The 27351-nt window shown below is 39.1% G+C and overlaps 2 protein-coding genes across 6 annotated transcripts; both read left to right on the forward strand.

Moving 5' to 3' along the window:
- Window positions 1-26: 26 nt before the first annotated feature.
- Window positions 27-14443, forward strand: RSRC2 (arginine and serine rich coiled-coil 2). 4 transcript variants are annotated; one of them, XM_013128075.3, is made up of 10 exons: window positions 27-138; window positions 3135-3291; window positions 3887-3930; window positions 6476-6666; window positions 7606-7749; window positions 11267-11389; window positions 11487-11566; window positions 12205-12437; window positions 13190-13279; window positions 13790-14443. In XM_013128075.3, exons 1-10 carry the CDS (start codon window positions 133-135, stop codon window positions 13967-13969), a joined length of 1248 nt encoding a protein of 415 aa, XP_012983529.1. In that variant the 5' UTR covers window positions 27-132; the 3' UTR covers window positions 13970-14443. The 4 variants fall into 4 exon arrangements, with proteins under 4 accessions (XP_012983529.1, XP_030901353.1, XP_030901355.1 ...); XM_031045493.2 differs by having other exon boundaries at window positions 12208-12437; XM_031045495.2 differs by lacking the exon at window positions 27-138 and adding an exon at window positions 4827-4902 and having other exon boundaries at window positions 3201-3291; window positions 6454-6666.
- Window positions 14444-15161: 718 nt separating this feature from the next.
- ZCCHC8 (zinc finger CCHC-type containing 8) lies at window positions 15162-27351 on the forward strand. 2 transcript variants are annotated; one of them, XM_031045513.2, is made up of 14 exons: window positions 15162-15468; window positions 16359-16401; window positions 16990-17064; window positions 17534-17639; window positions 18377-18451; window positions 18767-18870; window positions 19255-19320; window positions 21170-21233; window positions 21679-21821; window positions 22577-22719; window positions 23345-23457; window positions 24077-24160; window positions 24986-25100; window positions 25841-27351. In XM_031045513.2, the coding sequence occupies exons 1-14, from the start codon at window positions 15189-15191 to the stop codon at window positions 26656-26658; spliced, it is 2229 nt and encodes a 742-aa protein (XP_030901373.2). In that variant the 5' UTR covers window positions 15162-15188; the 3' UTR covers window positions 26659-27351. The 2 variants fall into 2 exon arrangements, with proteins under 2 accessions (XP_030901373.2, XP_005145255.2); XM_005145198.3 differs by having other exon boundaries at window positions 15170-15468; window positions 21173-21233.

Genomic DNA, 27351 nt, shown 5'->3' on the forward strand with positions numbered 1-27351 from the left:
GGCGCCTGGAGGGTTAGAGGGAGGGTGGGGTTTGTTGCCTCGGCTCGCGAGCGCAGCGGCCGCGGTGGCTGAGGGACGTTGGGTCTGTTGTGAAGGCTTTTTGAGGGGGAGCGACGTGCCGGGCGCTCGGTCATGGCGGTAAGTGGTGTTTGCTGCTGAGGTTTTAGGAGGGAGACGAGTTGGGAAGCGGGTTGGTACGGGGAGGGAGGAACAGAGCGTGTGAGACGGGGAGGGCTGGGTCGGGAAGCCGTGTGCGCGGAGAGACAAAATGGCGCCCGCCGCTCCTTCGGTTGCCGGCGCCATGATGAGCTTGGAGAAGGGGTGGCCGCTTTTCACCCATTACTTCTTTCCCTGTTTCCAGAAGTTTCCGTTTCATTTCACTGGGCTCAGAGAGAAGCAAAGAGGCTTATGTTGGTGGCCCTGACGTTTTCTGGTTAGAGAGAGAAATAATGTGGCCATAAGAGTAGGCGTTTCTTAGGCTGTGCGGCGCAGGTTGCCTGGGAGGGGAGAAGAGGAGGATCATTTTGGTGGTTGGCCTTTGCTCACTTTTCATTCGTATAGCTTTCCTCGTCCTATATTTTTTCTTTATGTTTGGCTATAGATGTGCTATTCTCAGTGTCAGCTTGCACTTAGTGATAATTATTTGCCCTCATTTTCCAGTTTTTATAGTTTATATATATAGAAAGTGCCTGTGCTGTAGTTACCACTGCCCTTTATACACGGCCTCTGAGTGTGGCTTTACTGTCTTCTAAAATTTCTGTACTCTGGTAATGTATAAAGGAGGTTGTGTGGCCTGGTAGCATACAAAGGCATTTGTCCCATGATTGAGTCAAAGAACTAGTAAGAATAGTTATCAACCCGATTTGGTTAATTTCTTTTTAGAAGTTACTAGTTTTGCGTACAAAAAAAAAGCTCCAACAAACCCCAAACTAAAAAGCAAGTAAACTGGTCTCAAAAGTAATTAAACTCTTCAAAGTTGACTTTAAGTACTTTGTGGTCTTTAATCTGGCATTTAAAGTTCTTCTTCTGTTTTAAAGTTCTTGTCTAAACTTTGACAAGTGGTGAAACAGAGCAAGAGGACCACAAACTTCTGGAGAAAATATTTTTCTTTAATGATGCATTCTTTTTGATATGTATAACTTAACCTGTTAAGGATAAGATAAATTGTATTGTAAAAGGATTTGCAGAATTATGTACCTGCAGTTTTACACCTAGATCATAGGCGCTATCTTTGAGGTTCCTCTGAAGTAGGTGAGGGGCCTGTTCGAGGAAACCTGAACCTGTGGCCAATCCAAGAGCTGAGAATAGTCTCATAGAAGTCTGTCAACTTTTTCCTGCTGTTTTTGTAGAGCTGAGAGATTTCTCCAACGTGCATTGCACCTTAGGGCATTAGTAAGCAGCAGTGTGTATAAATAATGAGACTGATAGCCTTCGAAAGTGGCAGTGGGCTCAATTTCATTTGGATACTATGCTTAAAAACCCAGTTAAGTTAGACTGTTTAGCGGGTATTCATTTTCCTTCTCAAGTAAATTTGAAATGTAAATTTATAGGAATTTGAAATTCCTTTCAAACTTCTTGCTGACTTTTAGGAATCTCAGGTGAAGGGAGCAGGCTTAGATATGCTGGTGATAGATGTGGAAGGACAGGGTTGTGGTGGCTAAGATCACAATTAGGAGAGTCAGTTCCTGCTCTGATGGCCTCAAGTTTCCAGGATGGTGGGTGGAATATTAGTAGTATTCAGAAGTGTCAAGGAGAGTGTAGCAAAAGTTCTGTTGCAGGCACAGTTTTAAGTGGTCAGTGCTGTTGTCCCTATGCTGGTGTGTTTTAAACTAGATACCAGTATACCATATGACTGGAGAAGTGATCAGTTGCTTTATCTCCTTTAAAGAGGGATTTTTCTGTAGGTGAATCTTTGTACAGGTGTGAATTAATAAAGAATTGGGTAGATAAAACAGCAGTAGCTGCAATATAAATACTAAAGGTTCACCTGTAGCATGTTCTGAACCAAGTCTACCATTAATACACAATATATTGGTGACAGTCTGTAATAATAATCTGTTGTGGTTTAAGAAAAGCTAGTTGCTTTATTTTCAAAGTAATGAATATAAATCTGCATTTGAGAGGTTTTCACATGTCTTGTTCAGTTTGCAGACAGTTCTACCAGTTGCAGCTGGTAAAAAACTATGCAAGTTTGAGTCCTCTTTTATGCTAAATTATCTTCATAAATAGCACATCTGGGCCAAATTATGTCCTTAGTGAAATCTGCTGCTGCCACACAATGTCACAAGGTTTGATTGACTACTATTGATATGATTGGAACAACAGAGACCAATGAATCTGTAAAGGGGTTGATGAAATCACAGTCACCTTCTTAGTGTGTACTTTTCCCGTCCTTTTATTGCATTGTACACCAGTTGTACACATTTACTCCTCCCAGTGTTGAATCACAAAGCGGTTTTGACTACTCTACACAGATTTAATCCTCCTAGGTCAAGGTTTAAGGAAAATGTGACAGATAAATTGTTGGGGTAGGTAGATATGTGTTTGTATGAGACTACATATAGATCACATTTCTACATAGAGTTACCGTTTGAGGTTTTTCCTTATTCAAAAGTTAGCCATCTGACACTATACCTAATTTCATTTCATAGGTCATTCCATACTTCAAAATACTATGGGGATTTTGTGCTGTGCCTCAGTAATGCCCAAACTTGTAAGGTGACTTAGATCTGTTGGGACAGTGTTGACCTGAAGTAATCTTAGTCATGTAAATCTCAAAAAGGTGAATGACTTGTAAATACCACCATTTAAAGAAAACTGTGGCTCAGAGTTCAGTCTTGCTGATATTCTCAAAAACACAGGGCTAAAGGACAGTCTGATGTAGTGGGAGAGCAAAATGTTTCTATAAATTAGATTTCTTTACTAAAGTCTTGAACAAATCAATCTGTATGCAGTTATACAGTTCACTACAACTCCATCAAGCTATTGCCTAGCTACTAATGGGGTGGTTGCTCATGAGATTGTCTTTACCGTAAATAACTTCGAGTGTGTTTTCAGGGGAAGTACTGAGTAAATACTTTTTTCTTGCTTTTCAGTCTTAAGCATTTTTTTTTAAACTTTGTCCTCATGTGTAGGCTAGTGATACAGAACGAGATGGAGTAGCCCCAGAAAAGTCTTCTCCAGAAGGTGAGAAGAAAAAGGAACAATCAGATGCCTCTAGTTCTCCCAAAACATCAAAGCCTCATTATTCAAGATCACGCTCGCGGTCAAGGGAAAGACGACGGAAGTCAGGTATGGTCTTTAATATGTGCTTAGTAATGTGCTGGTGTGTGCTTGTAGAACTGAAATTTCTTTAAAGCTGTTTTGGAAAAAAATAGTCTTAACTCTAGTAGTTTGCTAGAATTGGGAAAAAAATGAAGCTGCTCATTTTGGTTTTTATCTTAAATGCCTGATATTGAGACTTTGCAATTTTAATGATAGAAGTGCTAAGGAAAAAGGTCTTTGTTCAGGGGATTGAGGGTGAGGGGTGGGTGGAGGACAGGCAACACCAAACAAAAATGTGCTACTTTGTATTCACTTTAATAAGATACACTTAGGCTGGGATACTTCTGCATGGTTGTAACAAAAATAGGGTTATCTGGCTAAAAAATGCAACTAGGGTATGACATGGTCTAGTTTTTCACTGTCAGAGCTTAAATACATGTAAAGAACTGGGAATAAAAGCTACAGTTTGTTTTCCGCAGTTGATACTTAAAATAGTACTGTTTGTTTTGTAGATCTATTCTTGAATTAGGGGGGGTGGGATAACTGAAAGGATCTAGAAAGATTGTAGCCAGCTGACCTCCTCTTTAACTTGGTAAACAACAATAAATGTTTTCTTCTGCAGATACTGAAGGAAAAAAACACAGAAGCCGGAGCAGAAGCAAAGAGGTAATTAACACTTTGTAGCGTTTAGGTAATTGTACAATACATCTTAAAAAGTATCTTGTAGTAATGCACATATGTGTAAACCTATATAAATGACTTAATGGTAAGTACAAGAAATTAGAAACTTTAAGCTTAAAAATGGATATGGAGATCCTTTCATAGTGAAGCATGATTGCAGCCTTCATGTTGACAAGGTAATAGTTTTATAGAAAAATGCTTTCAGAAACTAGTAACTTTTTTTTTATTTGCCTTTTTTTTGTACTTTTTTTGGAAACAGCAGAAAAAATTCATGTGGAGAAGTAGCATGGTGTTCTTGCTGATTTTCACAGAGCTTCCATTAACTGAAAGCCTTGTGTGGCTTTATTCCTGGCCAATGTTCAGGACTTTAACTGATCCATACCCATCTCCTTAAACCTATGATAAGTAATTCCTCACCTGACTGAGCTTTGTTTATTGCATCCTTTAACTGTGAAAGATTGTCACAGCTTGACAAACAGGCTGAGTCAGCTGGAAATATGGCACTTGCAGCAAAAATTTCAGAGGACTGTCTCTTTTTTAAAAAATACATATGCCTGTATAAATATATAGAGGAGTGAGAAGAGACAGCATCAATACCTGGAAAATAACTGGCTTACACACCAGAGAAGAGATGAAATGGTCAAATCAAAAGCATCAATAGAGTCACAGAGAAGCTTATGCCATGTGGGGCAGTAGCAGGCTGGGTCAAATGAGGGACTTTATAACTTTGAACCCGGTTCAAGAACTTCTCCCATCCCAATGGAAGCTCTGTTTAAAAAAGGAGTGAGAAAAAGTAAGCAAAATAATCTAGGAGAGTTTTTGTGAAATTGAATATATTGTTTAGCTCACATGATAACATTTCTATAATAAATCATACTCAGCGTGCTAATGCGCGAAGAGACTGAACTGAAGACGCTGCAGACTCATAGCAAAATTATAAGCCTACTTCATGATAAGGTAACTATTAGTCATTCAAACTCATTTCCCTTAAAAATATCTTAAATCCGTTATGGGATATAATGGTGGTGTATTACTAATTGTGTGCCTGAAAGATGGGATTTAAAAAAAAAGCTTAAAAAAAGGAAAAAAAAGACATCACTTGTGTCCAGTGCTTTGCCATGCTGATGGATCTAATCCCACACTACTTAGCAGTTTCTAAGTTTCACAGTGTGAACAGATGAGGAATAATGCCCTACAGTAGATGTATTGTTTTCATTCATTTGCATTATTAAGCTCTTTCTCTGTAGGCTAAATACTGAATATCAGAACAAATCATGTAAATGCATACTTAAAACTAATGTAGAGGTAACATCTCCAACTTGACGTGTTTTTATGTAACAACTGATTGTTCAAGGAGTTACATGTGAAATACTGTAAAAGCAGGTTAAATATCTAACATAGTAACTTGAAGAGCTATAATCAAATACATATATAGAAGTTAAGAAGGAGTTAAAAAGGCTTATATGAACTAATTACAGCACCTTCTCCAGAATTCATTATTTTGAAAGAGAATGTTACGATTATAGAAAAGGTTTTATGAGTAGTTAACAGATTTAGATAAGCAAAACCAAACCTCTGAAGAATTTGGATTTGGTCTGAAATGAGTGTATCATGCTTAAATTCTGACTTAAATCTCATGCTTAAACAATATTTTAAGTGGGCTGTGCTTCTGTCCTAGGAAGATTTCAAAATAAACGGGATATATTAAGAAAAGGTGTTGATGTCATGTCTTAGTCTCTAAGGAAAACACTGGCAAAAATCAGGCCTGACCTTGCTATATTCTTTAGGCATTGCAGCTATAAAAAGAAACCTTTTTTTTTTTAAGAGGCACTGCAGGAAAAAATTGCGGTATAGTGGAGCAGCATATCTTTAATTTAAAACCATTGAGGAGGTCCCAGTGATACATGTTAGTTTTATTTAAATAATACGTTTGGGATGTCAGCCATGTAAATTTACTGCTTTGTCTTGTAAAAACTGTTGGAAGTTACTGACTGAAAAGAGTTTTGCTCTAAAATTAATTATCTACTGATGGATAGAAAAGTCCTTCTAGTTCTAAAAGCAAAATACGTGTGTGCAACTGTGCATGGATTTTGGTAACTTTCTACGTAGTAGACTTAGCAAATACTTAAGTATTCGCTATTAAGTATACTTTAATATACTAAATAAAAATCCACTGTGAGTGTATAAATGCATATTCAGAAATGGTCAGGTATTTAAAGATAGGTACTTATTACATGTTTGAAATGGAGACAGTAACTGCCAATTGCTTTTGTTACAGTGCTGTGAACTCTTATATGCAAACAAATCCTTTAGGCAGTGGGGAGGAGGGAAAACGGGGTAAAATTCTAGTGTGCATTTGCAGCTTTGAGTAATTTGTGGCATTAGGTAAAATAGCCATCGGTCATGATTGAGTCACACTCCTAAGGTTACTAATGTTGCATCACAACTTATCATTTTTATCTTCTGATACCCATACTAACTCTCTTTGTTGCACTATTTTCCTGAAAGAACCAACTTCTTCTTAAAACAGGCAAGAAGACATGAATCCAAAGAGAAGTCCTCCAAGAAGCACAAATCTGAAGACCACAATGACAAAGAACATTCTTCTGACAAGGGAAGAGATAGCCTAAATTCATCTGAAAATGGTGAGGATAGACACAAACGCAAAGAGAGGAAATCGTCCAGAGGAAGAAGTTATTCAAGATCAAGGTCTCGTGAAAGGTAAGTTGTTTTGCATGATTATTCTGTTTCAAGTACAATCGCAAAAGCAGGGTTTAGAATTTGTGTAGACTTACGAAGGACAGCTGAATTATATTACTGACCTAATTTAACATTAAAGCATCCATTTCTTTTGCATGTTTTGTTTTTCACTGGGTGGTGCATTTGCTGCTACTTGGGATTTTTAATTTTTTATTTGTTTCTGAGTAAAGGTACAAAATAGCTCTAAGGCTTTGTATACGTGATGTGTGTCATAATTAGTATATGCAGTATAGAAAAAGTTATAATCAGTGCATTAAATATTCAGTGTTGTCAGTGACTGGAAAAAATACGTCTTGGCACTGTCATGGCTTTGTACCTCACTAAATCAAGAGCTTACCCAGAGTCAATGCTGTCTGAGGCCTCTTAGCACACTGATGGTAGGAGAATTATGTGGAACAAACAAGTTGCTGCCAGCAGAACTTTTCAGGCAGCCCTGCTGTAGCTGAGGGGTCTGTAGCAAGCATGATAGCAAGGAACAGGCTTCAGCTAATGATATACTGAGGGACTGTGTGTGACTTACGAGCTGAAATTTAGGCACCTCTTCCTTAAGGTATTGGAGTACCATGGGGAGGAGAAGGAGTTTTGTTGCCTTGAATTTCAGACTCCTGCATCAGATTAGTATGGTTGTATTTGTTTTGATATGTATACTGTAATGAACAGTTATAGTGATAAGTATAATTGTTTACGTAAACTCTGTAACTCTTGGTGGTAGTCTTTGGTTCATTTCCCATTTCATCCCTGGCCTTACAACTTAAACTGCTCCAAGCCATGTGTAGTTGCAGTCTCCCCAACCTGCCTGATGCATTTTGCCCTGTGATGACAAACCTGTGTTTAAGTCCTTAAGTAGAAGCTGAATTAAGCCATGAGAATATCTGTCAGAATTTGGGATGTGTGTTTCAGACGTCATCGTAGCAGAAGTCGCGATAGGAAAAAATCCCGATCTCGCAGCAGAGAGAGGAAACGACGTATAAGATCTCGTTCTAGATCAAGATCTAGACACAGACATAGAAGTAGAAGCAAAAGCAGATCTAGGAGCAGAAGCAGGTGAGTGTTAACTTCTGTATACACTTAGTGGTGGTGTTTGGCTGAACATGCTGTGGTGGGCTGATTCATAGAAGAATGATGTGTTTGCCACTTAATGTGTGTTCAGTGTAACTGAATGTGTTTGTCTTTCTCAGCTGTGTTGATACAGCGGGTTAAGGACTGGATAGTTTACACACACTGATAGAAACACTTGTCCTAGACAGCTGAAGTATCTCAGATTCTTGGCTTTTCATAGCATGATTTCTTGCTAGCAATTAAAATTGCTTTAATAGTTATTTTGTGGGTATCTTCTAAAACCACCATGTTGGAACTTACAACTGATAAAGGAAAGTAAGTATTTTGAGTAATGATTACCACAGTTCAGACTCTTTCGGTTTCTTGTACCAGAACTGAATTCACCTTTCTAAATAGAATATTTAAGTAATACTTAAGTGGAAAAGCTGAAAACTAAGCTACAGCTAACCCTTGATACAAGAGTAGTGGGGTTGGCAAAGCACTGCTTTAAAAATACTACTGTATTTATCTCTTTTGTGTCTGTATATCAGAAAAGTGAAGTTTAACTGGGAATTGCTGGGTGTCAGAGGAGATACACTGATCAGAAGGTAATCCTGATCAGCTTCACAAAGTTAATTTAAAACTTTTGTCTGTGAAGTGGCACAGTCAGTGTAGCATTAAGGTGACTTTTGAGTTCAATGGACTATTTCTGATCCAAATGTGCTGTTCTGTGTTAGTGATTACCTACTCCGTTTTGCCATGCACAACATGAGAATATTTCTTATGTTAATTTTTCTCCCTATTTTGGCTGCTTCCATTTCTTACTTAAATTCTAGAAGCACAGATAAAAAACTCTTTAGCTAGACACATCCTAGCTTCCTCTGGGTCTGTGTTGCAGAGTTGAAATCCATACCTCATTGGGAATATGCTGAAAGTTAATGACTACTACAGTTCCATTTGTTCCCTCCTACTTGTTTAAACAAGTAGTTTGAATACAAATCGGTGTCCCTTCAGAGTTTCCAAGGAAGTGTTAATGGTGTCCAGTTAATTTAGTATTTTCACTAGAGGATTTTAAATTGCATATTTAAAGGGAGTAGAAGTTGGATATAACTACTCAACATTACTGTGGATCCTTGGATGCTTGGGAATCTGTCACACTTGTGTAATGTTACATCACTTGTGAAACTGTTTGGAAGACTTATCTTTCTGAAGAAGTAGTTGAATTATGTGGTTCGTGTCCTGTTTTACTTTGGCATGCACTTTATACCAAACTTTCAGCTGGGGTGAGTAGAGCTGGGTCTTCAGTTGCTATGCATGTCACGTGCCATTTGATTTGAAAACCATTTAATGTTGTTTAAGCCACCTTCAGCATGATGTGTTAGGCTTCAGTTGCTCATTATTTCCACTTGCTATAGGTGATGTGCAGTCCTGTTTTTAAAAGTTCTTTGAACATTTTATGTGTAATGGATTCATGAAGATTCTGCATCCCAGAATAGTTTTTTGCTTCTACAGTGGAATTCAAATTACGTGAAACCAAATGGCAAATGTGGGAAAGAAAAAGTAAGGGACAGTGAAGAACTTAGGAATTTCTTCAACTGGAGACATACCTTCTTAGATAGTAATAGGGATACTGCAAGAATCAATTTCTTAAGTGGGGCATAAGTCTCTACTAATGGTAGTTAAGAACACTTCATCAAGTTCTGGGCTCAGGTGAGGCCTTTGGAGAGAGAATTATGAGGCAAGTCTCAAGGCAAACTCTTCACAAGCTAGATAAACATGATGTGGAAACCTACCCTGTTAAAACTCAACCATGAAATGAATGCCCTCATTATTTGTTGTGTTACAGTTAGAAGTTCTTGTAAATAGTGGAGCTTGACCTTCTCTTGATAGTTCTCTGCATAATCTCAAGCTCCCATTTTCAGGTGATCTGTCCTTACTAGCATTTAAACTAGTCTTTTTGTTCTGTGGGCGTGTAGACCCTCCTGGCAGTTCTTTTGTGGCATGGCTCTGATTAAATGCTAGGTGGAAAACATGACACCATCTGCTTGTTTCAAATGGAACTACTTAAATACAAAAGCTCAAACATTTATTTCCTTGATGTTTACCAGTGCAGTAAAGCATCAGACCAAAGACAAGACCAAACTACAGTAGTCAGCACGGGAAAAATGAAGGTATCTTTGAAACATGCATTACATCTTATCTCAGGAATGCAGATCTGTCACTTCCCAGTGCCTGAATCTGCATCTTGTCATCTTCTGTGAAAAGATAAGTCTTGCCTCCTTTGTATTCTACCAGATTTGTCATGTAAACAAGGATCGCTTTTTGTAACTTCAGTCTACATTTCCTGATGTTTGTAGATGCTGCCCAAGTTGCAAACAGAAGAAGCAAAATATCGGAGTGCCATTTCAGATGGCTGTTGTCATGATAGCTATTATCTCAAGTTAGCTGTGATCTCAAATGGTTGATAATAACATTTAAGTATAAAATTGCAGAAACATCTTTGTTCATCTCAACTTGCTGTTAATGGCAGATCTGGGGAAAATGTGCAGGATTCCTCCTGTAATTTAAGCTTTATTGGACACTTCTAGTATCGATTACTTCTTTGTTTAAAACATTGGTGACAGAGGCTTAACCAGGGATAAACCCTTACCTCATGTAATGTAGATGCTAATGATCCTGGCAAAGAGAAATATTGCTAACAGTAGTTTATATGCATATTTTGAGTGCTTGTTGCTTAGATGGGGTTAGATACGTATGCCATAAGAATGACTTCTATCTGGGAGGACTTGGGGAGAAGGTTACTAAAGGAGAATTGAACTGAGTATCTTGGTGTTCTGCTTAAAAATATATTTTAACTGGGTTCTTTTCAGATCTTCAGGCTCAGGTCATTCGTGCTTCATAGTTCTGCGACAGCACTGTTCCTCTCAAGCAAACCTGACACAAATTACATGTGTTCAAACAAACTCTCACATTTAGCTTGATACCCTCCCTCAAACAGTTGTCCAGATTGCGTTTGGTGACGAGATACAGAAGGGAGAGAAATAGTAATTTCCCTGAGTACAATTCCAGTTCTTAAATTGGACCTTTTCAAATTGCTGATGTTTACTGTAATTCCAGTGCTGTGAGGTCTTTATGGCTTTAAAGCATTCCTGTAACTTGACTGTTTTACAATTTTCTTGCGATTGTCTTTTATCAGAGTTGCATGATGCTTTTTTCTTGTTGGGCTTCAGAATGAAAATCTCTAGAGAGGATCTATGTGTTGTCAGCCCTAAGTGTAAGGGGGTAAACAAATACCCAGAATTACACGTTCTGTTACATCTTACGGTCAGAAATCTTTCATTTTAGGTCTGTCTTGTTACAAGGCAGATGTGACTGCTCCACTGTTCTAATATAATCTCTGTGAAGCAGTTACTGAAAACTCTCCAAATTAAGCAGTTTTTCAGAGTTGTGATCAAATACTTTATGAAATATTAAGCTATAGATGTACCTTCATTGTTTTAGCAACTCTTAAATTTGGTTACAGAGACCGAAAGAAGAGAAGTGAAAAGCCCCGAAGGTTCAGCAGAAGTCACAGCCGGAGTTCGAGTCCACCACCCTTTCGGGGACGAAATACAGCTATGGATGCACAGGAAGCATTAGCCAGAAGGTTGGGAATTGTTAATGATTTTAATGATACATGATATAAATAAGCTTCTGCTGTTGATATAACATGTCTAAGTGTTTTTATTGTCATGTACTTCCAGACTGGAAAGAGCAAAGAAACTGCAAGAACAGAGAGAGAAAGAACTGGTTGAAAAACAGAAGCAACAGGAAATGGCTGCAGGTAGTCCATGTGTATTATATGAATTTGTAAACAATAGTGTGAGAAATAGTGTAGGCTTATGTGCTGAGTGTGACAGTCCTGTTCACAGATGTGCAGGTTGTCTGTCTTTGTGTATTTGTTAACTTGGTCCATATATAAGAAAACACCACTAGAACTAGGAAATATGGGGGAAAAAAAACCCAGACCAAACCCACAAAACCAAAATAAAGAAAAAACCACAAACAAACATAAAACCCCAAAAGAAATGATGAGGATTTCTTACCACTTACCAACTATACAATGAAAATGTATGTTAAGCTGGTACATGACTTTGTGATTGTTATTGGACCATTCCTTTAAGCATCATTAAGCAAGAGTTTGAAAGCTGTTACCAGCTCAGGGGCATTTAGAAGTATGAGCTACATGGGATTCAGTTCTAGCTTACTAAAACTATGAGAGACTTGTTTCTTAATGACAAATAATGTGTATTTTACCATGCATTTGTTGTTTGGACATGTTCAGCTTCTGATGAAGGGAAGTGCTTTGGGGTTTTGTTCTGGGTTTCGGGAATGGGGGTTGATTTGTTTTGTTTGTTGGTTTGGGGTTTTTTTCCCCCAAATCTGAACTTCCTGTCTGTTAACAAGTACTTTCTGCTACAGCAGCTGCAGCCACAGGAGGCTCTGTTATTAATGTTGCTGCTCTTCTGGCATCGGGAACACAAGTAACTCCTCAAATAGCAATGGCAGCTCAGATGGCAGCCCTGCAAGCAAAAGCACTAGCAGAGACTGGAATAGCTGTCCCCAGCTATTACAACCCAGCCGCCGTGAACCCAATGAAATTTGCTGAGCAAGAGAAAAAGCGGAAGATGCTTTGGCAAGGCAAAAAGGAAGGGGTAATGTTGTCTTTTCTTACTTTCATAAAAGTTGTTTGGAAACACTGCATGCTGGTTCAATGCTGTTTCCAGCAAAATTACTTTCACACCTGATAGGAAGTTTCCTCTTAACAGCAGCCCAAGGTAAAACTTCCGGGGTAAAAGGACTTACGATAACTAGACCTTCAAGTGGCAAATGGTAGTGACACACGCCTCAGGAAAAACCCTGGTGGTGTAAAATTGCAGAGATATAATTGGATTGTAACGTTACTTTTGCCAGTTTGCCTTGCAACTAAATATCAAATGCAGCTGGTCTGGTTTTATTGAGAAATGATGGCTGAAGTATAGAAACTTAACTAACCACTCCTCTCTGAGATGGTAGAGTTTTCATTTGAGTGTTGTATCCTCTGCCATTTCAGGCTTCAAAAACAAGTCTGCAGATCTTGCTAGTAACTCTCCAGAAGCAGAGTAATGCATTACAGAAGCTAGTGCAAGTTATAAATACAAATAAGTTTTCAGACTTATGCTGTGTCAAACCAAATACTCTTGCAGTTAGTGAAGTGTTTTGAAACCCCTTGGTAACTAAAGCTCCCTCACAAAAGGTTTCTTGTGAGGAGGGTGCATGAATGTGGGATCTGACTTTGAAACCTGTTACCTCCAGCTGTGCAATGGGCTCAGTTTTAATACTGCTTTTTTGCTTGCTCCTGTGCCTGTGATGTTAACAGAAGCTTCTGTTTAAAGGTGATACATCTTTTTCTTTTTTACTTGTACAGGATAAATCACAGTCTGCAGAAATATGGGAAAAACTAAACTTTGGAAACAAGGACCAAAATGTCAAATTCAGAAAACTGATGGGCATTAAGGTAAAGAATTAAAGGATTCTAAATATGTAACTAAGTTTATCATTAATTTTAGTGTAGCGATTTCTTTATTTTAAAGTGTACGTTAACCAGGGAAGATGTTAGTTAAACTAATACCACCTGAGGTAGTTAAAATAAGTATTATAAAGTTCACAAGCAGCATCTAAATCTGAATTCAGTTCCAATTCTGGAATTTCATTGTGTTTCTGCCTAGCAAGGCAACTGTTACAATCAGTGGTTGCTGTAACCAGTATTTAGACTTCAGACAGTATTGCTTTGTATTGCTCACTTAACTGGAGACATTTATTTGAATGGGTTGGGAAGAGGAAGCAAATGAAGACCTCTTTGTGTCTTGACAGGGAGGGGAAGGTGATGCTAGAATGTTCCAGCAATAAAGCCAAATGCTTGAAGGGTTACTTTGGAAATCATCAAAGCAAAATTGTTCTGTTTATGGTATCTGTGAACACTGCTCTGACCACAGCTAATGTTTGTTTCCTTCTGTCTGGTTTCTAGAGTGAGGATGAAGCTGGCTGTAGCTCTGTTGATGAAGAGAGTTTTAAAACCCTGAAACAACAGGAGGAAGTCTTCCGAAATCTAGATGCACAGTACGAAATGGCAAGGTCACAGACTCATACACAAAGAGGAATGGGATTGGGATTCACATCTTCCATGCGAGGAATGGATACAGTTTGAAAAACGAGAGGGAAAAGAGGCAGATTTAAAGTTTGGGACTGTGGAAGGTTCTTGTTCAGCTGTTGGGTCCTTGTTCACCAAAAAGCTAGCATTCTAGCTTGCATGGGTGTTGCATTGACTTTAATTTATTAAAAAAAATACAATTTTTTTGTAAATATCAGATCAGTGATACTGGTGTTAGTGTTGTAATCAGGTTATACCCACTTCCATTAAACTTGACAGAACTATAGAAGGACAGTATTTTTTAGTTAAAAGTTCTACTTTTCAAACCAAGCAGCAGATGGGATAAACTCATACATGGGTATTTCGTGTCCACTGTCTTGTGTACTTTTGTACTTTAACCTTGTACAGTTATTTTCAATTCTTGAAACATGAAAGAAACATTGTGTAGATGTTATTTAGCGGTCTGGGCCAACAGGCACATAATTCAGTGCAGAAACCCTGGTTAATAATAAAGACTTTTTTTTTCTCTAAGGTCTTCCTTTACATTAATCAAGTTGTCTCTTGGGCCAGCCTCTATGAAAGAGAGTTAGGAGATGCCAGGAAGACTGGAGACGTCAGGAATATAGAGTGTTTTGCTTTGCTTATTTGGAAGTTAGGGTTTGCCTAAAATAAGTAGGTTGTGCTACAGAGCTCAGCTCAGGGTGAGGAATACTCAGCTTGCCCTTTTGGTCAATTTGATGGAAATCTTAGTAGAGAGAGGGACAACCAAACCATTGGTGAGAAAGGTTGGTAGGACGTTGGGGCCGTTAGCTAATACTTGAGCATATTAACTTGTAGATGTGTGTTACCTTGTAGATGATACAAGCCTTACAGGAATGCTGTACCCCAGCATTTTAAATGCACAAGGCAGTGCCTCACTTGAGTGCAGCTGCTTCCTAGGACAGGATGGGCCTGACTGCAAGGAGCCCGCCACCGCCACCACGAGGAGCAGCTCAGCGGGTGGTTCCCTCCGGCCCCCATTTTGAGAGCGCCCGTCCCCTGCAGTACTGCAGCTCCCGGCAGTCTGTGCGGGCCGCGCCCCGGCAGAGTGCAGCCTACATCTCCCAGCAGGCACCGCGCGCTGGGGAGGGCTCCGCCACGGTGGGCGCCTGCCGGGGCATGTCGGGAGTTGTAGTCCTGCGGCTCCCTGCCGGGGCGAGCGGCGGCTCCGGTTGCCCTTTGCCCCCGCGGCTGCGTGCCCCCTCCCCAAGCCCCTCCCTTCCTGCTGCAGCACAAGATGGCGGCTGAGGTGGATTTCGGGGACAGCGAGCTGTTCCAGCAGCTCGACGAAGAAGAAGGGTCGCCGCCGCTGCCACCTCGCCCCGGCCTAGAGGAGGAGGAGGAGGAGGAGGAAGAAGAGGAGGAAGAGGAGGAAAATGAGAAGGAGGAGGAGGACGAGGATGAACAGGAGGAGGAAGTGGTGGCGGCTGTGGGGGAGAGACCCGACAAAACCCTGAAGGAGTTGTACAAGAGGCTGCGGGACCGCGAGGAGACGGTGCGGCTGCTGCGGGAGGAGAATATCCTGACGGGAGAGGCAGGGCCTGCCCCGGGGGGTGCGCGGCGGGGCCGCTTCTGCTGTCGGTTCCTTTCTGGGCCCGCCTGGGGCATGAGGGGCTCCGGCTTCTCCCGCCTCCCCGTGAGGCCGGGCTCTGTGTGGATGTCGGGGAAGGCCCCGTCTGTGTGAGCCTGGCGCGTCCTGATGGGCGATGAGAATGGAGCTCGGCGGGGAGGGGGCTGCTTTACCCTGGCTTCTGCTTCCGTGTGTGAAGAGGGAGTTTTTGAAAACTCCTATCTTTAGAGGGTTCAGGCTTTGCTTCAGTTGGCAGAAGAGGTAGTTGAGGTTTTGGTACTGGGATGGCCTTTAAAACACTTGATGCTGGATGCTCTGACTTCCTAGGGAAAAGAAACAGTTGTATGTGCACTAAACCCCATATTTAACATAGCTAGAAAGAATTTTAAGCTGTGAATTGTGACTGGTTCCCTAAGGTTTGATACTGCATCAGAATGGAATCTGAAATTGATTTTATTATTTACTATTTACGAGTACGTGTGTTGACTTTCTGTGTGTGTGGTGATTGGAGGTATTTTTAAAATACTGTAAATTTGGCAATTCATACATAGTACATGTAATGAATTACAGGAATTAGATTGTCACAGCGAGTCCTTTTTTACCTGGGTTTTGGTCTGGGGCAGTGTTGGTTAGTTTTGGTTGCTTGCCTTGTTTTTATTTGACTGTGTTTCTTCAGCAGCAGGTGGATTTGTAACTAATCCTCTGTGCACTGAAAGGGAAGATCTGAAACCCCGTTTGTTCTGTGGAATTCTTGTTAGATGTTTTGTTGGCTTTGAGCCTTCAATTAAGAGGTCTGTGTCTTCTTTGGAAAGTAATGTACCTTAACAGTCAATTAACATCAGGAACTTAAAAGGAAGCTGAATATTCTGACTCGTCCTAGGTATGTGACTTGAAAAGCTTTTTATGAACTATATATGTTTGAAATAAGAGTTTGTCTGAGACAAGAGCTGCCTGAGGGAACAATGTCTGCCACGTTTAGAAACTGCTGCTCTGTCACTGTCCCTGCTCAGATATTGGGCTTTTAAAGTGTCATCACCATTCTTAAAGTCTTTTAGACTTGAATGTTAAGAACTTGGTTTGTTTTGCTGTAGCTTTATTTATTTGTGTGTGTACCCATCTGTTTATGAAACATACGTGGCCTTTAAGGAAATGCATTTTTGTAAAGTTCAGCAGTAAGAACAAGAGAGCTTATGTATTCAAAATTGTGTTTATAACATTTTATAACAGAAGAAAGTGACTGTAGTGTGGTGTTCTCTTTTGTTTTCTTGCCTCCTCGCACCAGGCAACCTGCTTGGCTCGAGAGAGGAAGAGTTCTGTTTAAGTGAATAGAAACTTCTCAAAAGGACAGAACTTGTATTGGCTAAACCTTCCTCTCTCTGAGGGCTGCTGACTCTTTGCAGTGATAAACCACATAGGGAATACTCAGTAAAGCTAATGCAGTAACCATTGTCTGTATGTTCTGTTCTAGTGGAATTTGTGTGGAGAACTCCAAAGTAGATGGGCCTCTGTTACAGATTTTATTTATGAACAATGTCATTTCTAAGTAAGTACTTTGCAGGAAAGCAGGGCTTCATCGTGTGTAAGGGTTACTTGGGAAGACAAATGCCGTCATGCTGAATGTGCCTGTCTCTCCAGCTATTCCTTCTCCCACCTATATATGCTGAGTATAATACCATTTAGTCTGGAATATCCATTGGGTCAGTCAGGGTCAGCTGTCCTGGCTGTTGCCCCCCAACTCCTTGTGCACCCCCAGCCTCCTTGCTGGTGGGTCGGGGTGAGGAGCAGAAAAGGCTCTGTAAGCAGTAAGGAAAACATCCCTGTATGTTACCAACACTATTTCCAGCACAAATCCAAACCATAGCACATGCCAGCTGCTAAGAAGAAAATTACCTCTACCCCAGACAAAATCAGCTCAATGATAAATGCTAAAAGAAAACCAATCAACTGAATACAAACATTTGGTATACGTTTTAATCTTGTGTACATCCTCATCTGTCTGTACTTCATTACAGGCAGTATCATCAAGAAATTGAAGATTTCATTTTTGGCTTAGTTCAGAGATATGAAGAGCAGAGGAAAAATGAAGACGAAAAAACACAGTTCAATGTTGAGCCACAGGTACTTAAAAACTCAAATTGTTACTAGGTGCTGCTTCTCTTGTGTCCTTATTGTGGGAATACTGAGATACTACACTGCTAAACTGGTGATTTCCAGATGTTTTTTTATGATAATTGCTAAGTATCCATGAAATAACTATAAAGCAGAGTTTGTGTAGCTCTTTGTTCCAAAGATATAGGACCAGGACAAAGAAAATACCATTTGTGCCCATGAAAATGGTTATTTGAAATTGTTCCTGGTGAAATTTGTGTAAAAGCAAAATAACAAGTTGATTTAAATAATCAAGAGAAGACCATAAGGTACAAACTTAATGTACCTTTTTCTGATAGTATTTGGCTCAACTTTAAGTATAGCAGAGCATAGATGAACAACAGAATCTGGAAACTTCCACTTTCTTCTTGGTTTGGAATTTGGAGTTCTAATTGACATTCAGTTTGAGTAAAAAGGGTAGAATGACACACTTCTTGCCTTTCTCTTAGCTTTTGAGATAAGAATAAAGATGTTTTTATGCAGTGTATTTCTCATCAAAGAAAACATTGGAGGTGAGCTGTGTCATTCTTTGCACTGTGGAAAGCATTATGATTAATGTAGACAGCACCATCCTACTGTTTAACTGTTTCCTGAAAGAACAGGAGCTGTACTGCATATTCTGTGCCTTTCGCATCCATGAGTAACTTAGAAGCTCTTCTGTTTGCGGTTATTTTAAATGAACTATTTGCATATTTGTTTCATGTCAGCCCTCCAGTATTCTTTTGGAAGAGGACGGTAAAGCAGCAAGCTCGAATTCTAAAAAAGTGAAAGAAGCTTTTAGTGTAAGTTCTTGACTATGTGCTCTTCAATGGTAGGTCTGACTCTTCATTCTACATATTCAATATACACTGCCATTAAAATAAGCTCTTGTTAAATCTCATTGATCAACGTAATAGCAGTAAAGTTCAGCATGTTTTGGCTACATCATTGGAAAATATGTATTTCTACAGGTGTGGGCATGTGTTATTTGTAAATTCTTACAGAGTGGGGGAAAAACAGCCTGGAAGTATTCCAAGCAGTCTAAATTTGTAGAATTGCTGCCAATCTGCCCTAAATACTGACACATTTCTGACAATTTTCTGACTTTTTTTCTACAGGTTGTAGGAAGTGTTCTGTATTTTGCCAATTTTTGTCTTGATAAACTGGGACAGCCTATATTAAATGAGAATCCACAGCTGACAGAAGGATGGGAAATACCTAAGTATCCTGTTTGTTAAAGGGGTTTTCCGTTTCTCAAGTCCAGGGAATGCCAGTGGGTAAATTGAACTCAAATCCTGTTCAGTAGGTTGTACAGTTTTGTCAAACTGTATCAATCATTAGAGATGAAAAGTTTTAATGAGTCATTAATGGCTTCTTTTTTACTCAAACCATTCCAATATTGATCCGATTGGCTCATTGATTTTCAGTGGGCTTATGCTTGGGAAGAGTGAATGCCTTGTCATCATAAATACATCTTGTGACTTTAGGAATTTCCCGGGCCAGTCTGTAATCAGGTTTGGAATGACAGCTCATTCCAAGTATGAATAAGCTGTTCTTCCTCTATAAAATCTGCTATCCAGTAGCAGTTCCTTATTGAAATCTAAAGATATCAGCAAGTTTTCAGCCACATTCTCTCCCTAGATGGACAAGAAATACAAGTAAAAACAAAAAGGTTTGTATTATTCTTAAATATAAAGTTTTGAGCTGAAAAGTTCAGATGTACGATGTAATTATTCCCCAGTATACTAAACCCTTTAACATACTTAAAAAATGACTTTCAATTTGCAGTCAGTGGGTGCTTCTTGGTTATTGACTTTAGGAAGGGCCTAATATAAATTTGTAAAAACATTCTGAAGTTTATACCCGTTCTTGGGTTGTCTTTTTAATGACTGCTTTGTCATCCTTGTACTCGTATACTATCATCATGCTTACTGGGTTGTAGAACAACTTTTGTCTGATTTACTCCATAGATTTCTAAGACTGGTCTTAGATTTGACTGTAGAGCTTTTATGGGAGGTAAGAAGTGAATCGAATTTCCAGCTGGCAGCTTGTGTGGTCTCCATAGTGTTTGAAGTCAGTGATTTCAGATGCAGTGAAGACCAGGCGAGATTTCAGTGGGAATTGCAAAGATAAAGGGGCATGGTGAGCTTGATTAGAAATGCTGCCATCTGAATGGAAAACACATGGAAGGCTTGTGCTCCTGATCTTGAATGGTGAAAAAATACTTGGATCACCAGAGAAGGTTTCTGTTTGAATACTGTGTAAAGATGAAGCAGAAGATGCGCTTAATTTTATCTTATTAGAGGCTTCAAGAGGCTGAAGTGTGTGGGGATTGTGTGTTTACCCTGGACACATTGTCACCTTTTTGTCTCCACTTCTGGTTCCATACTATTTCTATAAAGCTGAATGTTCAGAAGAGAAATACTTCATTAAAATCTTGTAAGAGATTTGGATTTCCCTCCCATAATATTGAAAATATTTGCTGCCATTGTATTAATTTACAAGGAAAACCAAGCTTGAAGCCAGCTGCAGTTCCATTCCAGGTTTTCAGTGCACAGTTTCATCATATGCATAACATATTCAAACTGTGGACCAGGGCTTGACAAAGAAGCAGTCATGCTCTCCTGCTTGTTTCTACTGGTAACCAATTCTCAGTACTGCAAAAAGGATCAGACCTCTGAATCAAGACTAAAAAGAGAAAGAGGTATTAATGTACTACAGGCGTAAAATTGAGGGGTTACTTATCTGTGCTCTAGAGTTAGAAGTATTGTTTTAACATCTTTCCTTCCTCTGGACACAGCATAAGCTTTAGTATGTAGAGTTTGTTTTTATTTATTGGCACTATCTAAGCAAACATGGACATACATAATCAGACGTAGAAACCATTCAGTGAATATTCTTTCTGCAGCATGATGTAAGGAGAAGCTTTTCCAACTTTAGGACACTAAACTGTTGGATCAGGTTGCCCAGAGAGGTTGTGTAATCTCCACCCTTAAGAGATTTTCAGGACCCAACTGGATAAGGCCCTGAGTAGCCTGGTATGATCTCATAGCTGACCCAGCCTGGATTAAGGCAGTGGTTTAGAGATTCCTTGAGATCCAGCCTGAATTATTCTACTGACTATTCTATTCACTCTTAAAGCTGTAGATCTCTATCATAAGGTATATAAAAGCTCCAGTTCTGCCTGGCAGTACTACTTTTCTGCTGTAATTTTAGTTCTCTGTTTTTAATTCCTCTCCACATTCTGTTATGTATTCTCCCCACCCCCAGTACTCTACCTGTGTTTTTCTCTCATTTCTTGTGTTCTCCTTAGGACTGTGAAAGAAACAATATTGTGTTACTCTCTTTTGAAGATTAATAAGTCAGTTTAAGAGAAGCAGAAGACAGCACCTGAAATCAGCAAGCAATGCTTACTTCTTTTTCTTTCTAAGTCTAAAACTAATAAGATTTAAAATAATTAAATGTGTTTACCATTGCAGAATTGTAAATGGCTTCATTTCTTGTGTGTGTTTTTATTTAAGCAGGCCAAAACCTACTTGTTTCAATTGTGGTTCAGAAGACCATCAAATGAAAGACTGTCCAAAGGTAAAGTCTACACCAGTACTTGAAAGGCTGCTGCTCCTTAAGTAATGTTCTGGTGTATCCACACCTTTTGGGGGTCAGGATGTACAAATGGGTATTTATCTCTATTGATTAGATCCTGCTGGTCATAGCATGGTAGAATTTATAACTAAATCAGAGTGAATTAATTTTACAGTGTAATTGTTTGAATATCCCTTTTAATTTATAGAGGGACATTTTTCAGTCTGAACAGTTTTATTCCTCCCACTTCAGAGCTCCGCTAGATCCAATGCCAATAGTCTTGGGGTTTTGCTATGGTTTTTTTATTGCAACTATAGTTGTATCACATGGCCGTGTAATAAATGATTAAGTATGCTGAGGGCAAGGAGTACCAGTTTTATGTTGGGTGAAGGAGTGCTTAGACTGTAAATTGTCTGCATCTAAACTTCCCAATTGTATTATCTTTAAGCCACGAAATCCAGCTCGTATAAGTGAGAAGAGAAAGGAGTATATGGAAGCATGTGGTGAATCGAGCAATCAGATTTTTCAGCAGCGTTATCATGAAGAAGAAGTAGAAGAGAGGTTTGGAAAATTTAAACCAGGAGTAATTAGGTATCTCTTTTCCTTCCATTTGTTGTTGCACTGCTTTTCTGGAATAGGGTTTTTTACCTTTGGAGTGCCATACGTTACTTTCCAGATTTCTGTTAAATCCATCTGCTACTCTTAATTGTGGATTTATTATGTTTAAACATGTTTGCTAAATAAAATGGTTTAGTAAGCTGCAGAGATGTTTTTCAAATGAAAACTCATTGCTAGCTTAAGAGTCCTGTCCCTCCTGCAGGCCTTTCCCTAATGCAGGGAGATAAATGTTATTCTCTGGCTACTCAGATTGCAAATACATTCCTAATAAAGTAAAAATGCATGCCAAATTCTGAATATGTTGTGCTTTGGATGTACCTTCCTCTCTTTTTCTCTATTCAATATGTTTAAAAAGTCATAGCATAGCTGTAGCAGCCTCCAAAGAAATCACTAATAAATTAAGTTGCATTAAATTCCTTCCTGTTGTGATAGCTACAGTTAAGCCCATGAATCAGAAGTAACAAGTCCAGTAAGTTGTTCTCAGTGTAGAATTAATTCTTATGAAATATTTAAGCATATGAGAAATAAAAGTGTTGAAAGTTATCAGAGCTGGGTTTGACCTAAAATTGTTATACCTGGGATTGACAGGCAACATGTTTGAGCTAAAACTAAGTTATTTTAACTTGACAGTTTTAAATTCAACAAAATGCTCATAAATGTCTTTTGTCAAAACTTGTAATGGGTTGTATTGGAGGACATTGTGTTTTCTGTTTGTTTTCTTGACTTAGTGGGGAGCTGCAAGATGCACTTGGGGTCACAGATAAGAGTCTGCCTCCATTCATATATCGCATGCGGCAGCTGGGTTACCCTCCAGGCTGGCTCAAGGAAGCTGAAATGGAGCATTCGGGGCTTGTGCTTTATGATGGAAAAAGTAAGGAATGTTCTGTTTGAATGCAGTTTTCAGTGTGCTATTTACTGGCTGCACCCTAGGCAGGAAACAGAATACCTAGTATGGAAAGCATGAAAGCAGGAGAAAGTAAATCAAGTTTCCTTTTCTAAAGTAATTTTAAAATACTCCCCTTTTTTTCTAGCTCAGATGTATAATGAAACAAATCCTGTAATGATTACATTGCACAGATGAAAACTCGCAGTGTGATTTCACTCTGATCAACCCTTGCTGTTAGAACGTGGAGTTCCTGTGAAACAGTGCAAGACTTGCATAGAGCCTCTTGTCAAATTTCCTATTTTTAATAAGCTTCTCATGTTTTATGGAAGAAACCGTAATACTTTCTAAAGTTCAGTGATTTATTCTTACAAAGTAAGACCACCAGCAAGCAAAGAATTCATCCCTTGAAATCCAGTTTATCAAGTAATTTACTGGCTTTTTACTAACGACCAATATTTATGCTGCATCTCGGAGAACAGCCAAATTCTGAGGCCAGTAATGGTAGTGAAGAGTAGTATTGTTACGAATACCCAGTTAAGTTTGTGGGGAAGCTTCATGGCTGTATCTGATTGATTTGGTCACTGTTAGTGCCTCTAATATTTCATTATAGATGATAGTGGAGCAGATGAAAGATCTCGCCAACCAAAACACACCATTTACGATGTCTCGAAGTTGATAAACTATCCAGGCTTTAACATATCCACTCCAAGTGGGATCCCAGATGTAAGTAGCTGTCCTCTGCCTTCTAAAGATGTTGAGTAGCAGTAATTGCTTTTAGTCAAGTTTTAGGAAGAATCTACTGTGACAGCTGGTGTTAAACTTTACTTTCAAAAGCATTTTAACCTGCTGTTAGTAGTGATTCATCACTGATGTCAGTGCCTGTTCATTAAAAAGCAGCCTTTGTACATTTTCTTTTCAGCTTCATATTTGTCCATTTAGTGGCCTCCAAATGGAACTTCTTTCATTCAGTTTCCTCAGTCTCTAGGATTTTTTTCATTCAGAATTAACAGGCTTTCAAAGTAAGCTTTTTAGTCTCAACAGTTATTTCAAGAAGTCATCTGTAGTTGTTTTACAAATGTTAGAGAGTCGTTGCTAGGAAATGCTCAACCATTTTGTGAAGATGAATTGAATTTCTTTTGATGATTATTCCTACCCAGTTGTTTGTGCTCACAGGTGAAATAGTTTGGTTCACCAGAGGTTCCTATTAAAGATCTATTTACTCTGATAAGTGAGGCTTTAGATGAGAACTTGAATTCATCTTGGCTGATTAATCTCTCAGCATTTCCGTTGTGTTGTTAACCACCCATATGCAACATTATTCCTTTTTTTTCCCGTCCTGTAGGAATGGCAGTTGTTTGGTTCCATTCCCATGCAGCCATCTCAACAAAAGGAGGTTTTTGCTCACTACCTTTCCAGTTTCCATGAGGTGAATATATCTCATTGTTATTTGCAAAAATAAAAAGGTTGCCTTGTAGTTTGTGTAGCAGTGATGATCTTGTGTTTCTATCTTCTTGCTTTTGCACAAGGGGATGGGCTTTCTTATTGACACTGTCAGGTGTGAAATGCTTACCTGTTCTCCAAAAAGGAGCTTCATATTTAGAACAAATGCTGTGATTTCAGTTAATATAAGCAGATCTCAGTTGTGCAATATTTTATATACAGTGGTGGAAAAAGGTTTCTATAAACTTAAAACCAGTCTTAGTTACAGAATTCCCTAGTAAATGAAAAGCTACTTGCCACAGTCATGGTTTAGAGTAATCTTATTACAGTGATGTGAGAAGACACATGGTAGTCCTGTCCCTTATCATTCTCGGGTCTTCTTTACTGTGACTCTAGCCTACTGTTATCTGCTGCAGAATGCTTCCACTTACAGATGGGACATGTATGCTCTGCTCTCAGTCTTAAAGTGTAATGCTATATGGAATTACATAGTAAATTCTAAGCCTGCCAGAAAGGGATGTGCAGTACTTGAGTTATGATGGTCTCATGATATCTAGGTGTCCAGAGGGAAACTTGATTGTAATCCTGCATTAGGAATGCAAACAGTCTTTTCTTTTGCCTCTTAAACCTGCACAAGCTTACAGTTCTGTTCAGTTGCATTAGGTCTCTCAACCTTCAAAGTTTACACACTGGGTCAACCAAATAATTGTAAAGTTATGAAATTGCTTAAAATATGGTCTGATAGCTGGAAATGTTACCTTATACAATGTAATACTAATTTCTTTTGGTTTCCTGGATAATTTCTTTTCAGCCAAGTCCAAAACCTAACAATAAAAGGCCTGCATCTCAGTCACGATCTCATCACTCAAAACAGCCAAAAGGCGACAATTTGGAGGCACCTGTAACTGACATGGAAATAGATTCTGGTAGTTATTCTGTGATTTTTATTATTTCTTTATTTTTTTTCTAGTTTCGAATTTTTTTTTAAAATAACTTGCTCTGAATTGAAATGTCAGTGTTCATAAAGAGAAAATGATGTGCTATGGGGGTGATTAATGTAACTGCTAACATATGCTCACAGGGTCTTACTGTAGCTGTATTAAGGCCTCTCTACAATGTGTTCTCTGTTGCTGCAATTGTTGTCTCTTCTAATACCAAGCAGGAGATCTCAAATGTCTGCTTAGAGCAATTGGAACATTAGGTTACAAATTCCCATCTCTTCAGGTGTGTATCCTAAAGTTAGGAAGACCTCCAGATCCTTAAATATTTGGGTGAAATAATGTAGGATGTTACAGGCTCACAACTTCTTAAAAATGAGTCAGACTCGCAGGAGGACTTAGTATTTAAATGTTAAAATAGCTGGAGAAACGTTTGTCTTTCCTTTTGGATTGCCTATGAGGAAGTCTTTCAGTTGTCTCAGTGTGAAATAGGTGTTCTCAAGACATTCAAGAATGTATTTATTTATTTATTGACTAGCTAGCAGAGTTAAAATCCCTAAAAATATAGTTTCAATGGACATTAAGACCTTCAAAAGGTTTGTTCTATTTCAGCTGAAAACCAGGCAGGAGCAGACCTAAGTCTGCTACTTAATTAGGACATTGTCACTGTGAATCTTGTCCTCATCCTGTTTCAGATTTTAACAGTTGTCTTTTTAATCTGTTTCTAGACCTGGAAGCGTCACAAAGATCTCAAGCCCTGAACAGCTCCCACTTCCAACCTCCACTGCCCCCGGGGCATCCATCGATGCCAACTCCTCCTCCTTTACCACAAGGAACACCTCCACAAAATCTTTCACCACCTCAACCTTCAATCTCCACCCACCATCCTCCTCTTAGGACTGCTTCACCATCAAATCCTTCCAGTGATACTTCTGAGCTACAAATAGTAGACTCGGTCATGGATGAGGATTCTCTGACCTTAGAAGAGCTAGAGGAACAGCAGCGCTTAATCTGGGCAGCACTTGAGCAGGCAGAAAGCACAAACAGTGACTCTGATATTCCTGTTGGTACACCTTTAGCTGGAAATTCTGTTACATCATCACCATCTAGGAACGAAGCAGGTCTTGTTGCAGAAGTAAGGTCATCTGTGGAGGTGGTTTCAGTGGAAACGAGGCTTTTTGATACCAGTGAACTACCAGAGCTACCAGAAAACGAATGTTCTATGGCTAGTCCTAATCCAGGAGATAGTTCACTTCACTCCAAGGAGGATCCTGCTCATTCTGAATCAGATTTTGAAGGCTTGCTAGATAACACCAGGCCTGTTCCCAACCCTGAGGTTAAAGAGGGAGAAAATACAAGTGATAATAAAGTAATTGAAAGCACTGCAAAAAGTTGCAGTTTTGTTCCTGATATGAGCAAGTTTGCTGCAGGCATAGCACCGTTTGAATTTGAAAACTTGGCAGAATCCACAGGTGTTTATCTACGAATAAGAAACCTGTTAAAAAATTCCCCAAGAAACCAGCAAAAGAGAAAGACTTCACCTTAACTGGTCTTCATTTGTTTCATTGTTTCCAAATCTCTGCTTCTGTCTCTTTCCCCCTCCAGTTTTAAAAACTCTGAAAACTTCTCTTTTGTGGCAAGGTGAAAACCTTGACAAATACAAGTCTGCCCCATTCTTCATTGGAACTGATGTCAGTGCAGGGCTTCTCTGTTGCCCTGGACCACCAGTGCAACCAGAAAATACAGGATAATGTCTCCAGATTGCATCTTTTCCCTGAGGAATAGCAGGGCTGTTGATTTGTTAAGAGTGATTTACTTACCAAAACATAAAACTCCAAAACAAAAATAGGTGTTTGTGGTTTGCTGTAATTATTTTGGCTAGGGTTTATATTGTTCTTGAGTTTCAAGTGGATTGGTGGGTTTTATATTTGTCCTTTATACAAAAATCTGTGCTTTATACATTTTGCTAAGTATCCTGTAGATAAGTTTAATATATTCTGAATGTTTTTAAGAAAGGTCTAATGTGAAGATTTTCCCCATCAGAAAGCCTGGCAATTGGATGAAAATAATCAGAAATGACCAGAATCAGCTTCACCAGTCCAAGTATTTTTATAAATTGTTTATGTGGGTTGGTTTTAATTGCCACTATATCTTTTGTACCATCGTCCTTTCTGTAAGCTTGCTGTACATACGTGTTTGTGGTTGTGTACAGAGGTTTAATAAATGAACTTTTGTATAA

Source organism: Melopsittacus undulatus, chromosome 12 (genome assembly GCF_012275295.1).
Source record: "Melopsittacus undulatus isolate bMelUnd1 chromosome 12, bMelUnd1.mat.Z, whole genome shotgun sequence".
Classification (NCBI taxonomy): domain Eukaryota; kingdom Metazoa; phylum Chordata; class Aves; order Psittaciformes; family Psittaculidae; genus Melopsittacus; species Melopsittacus undulatus.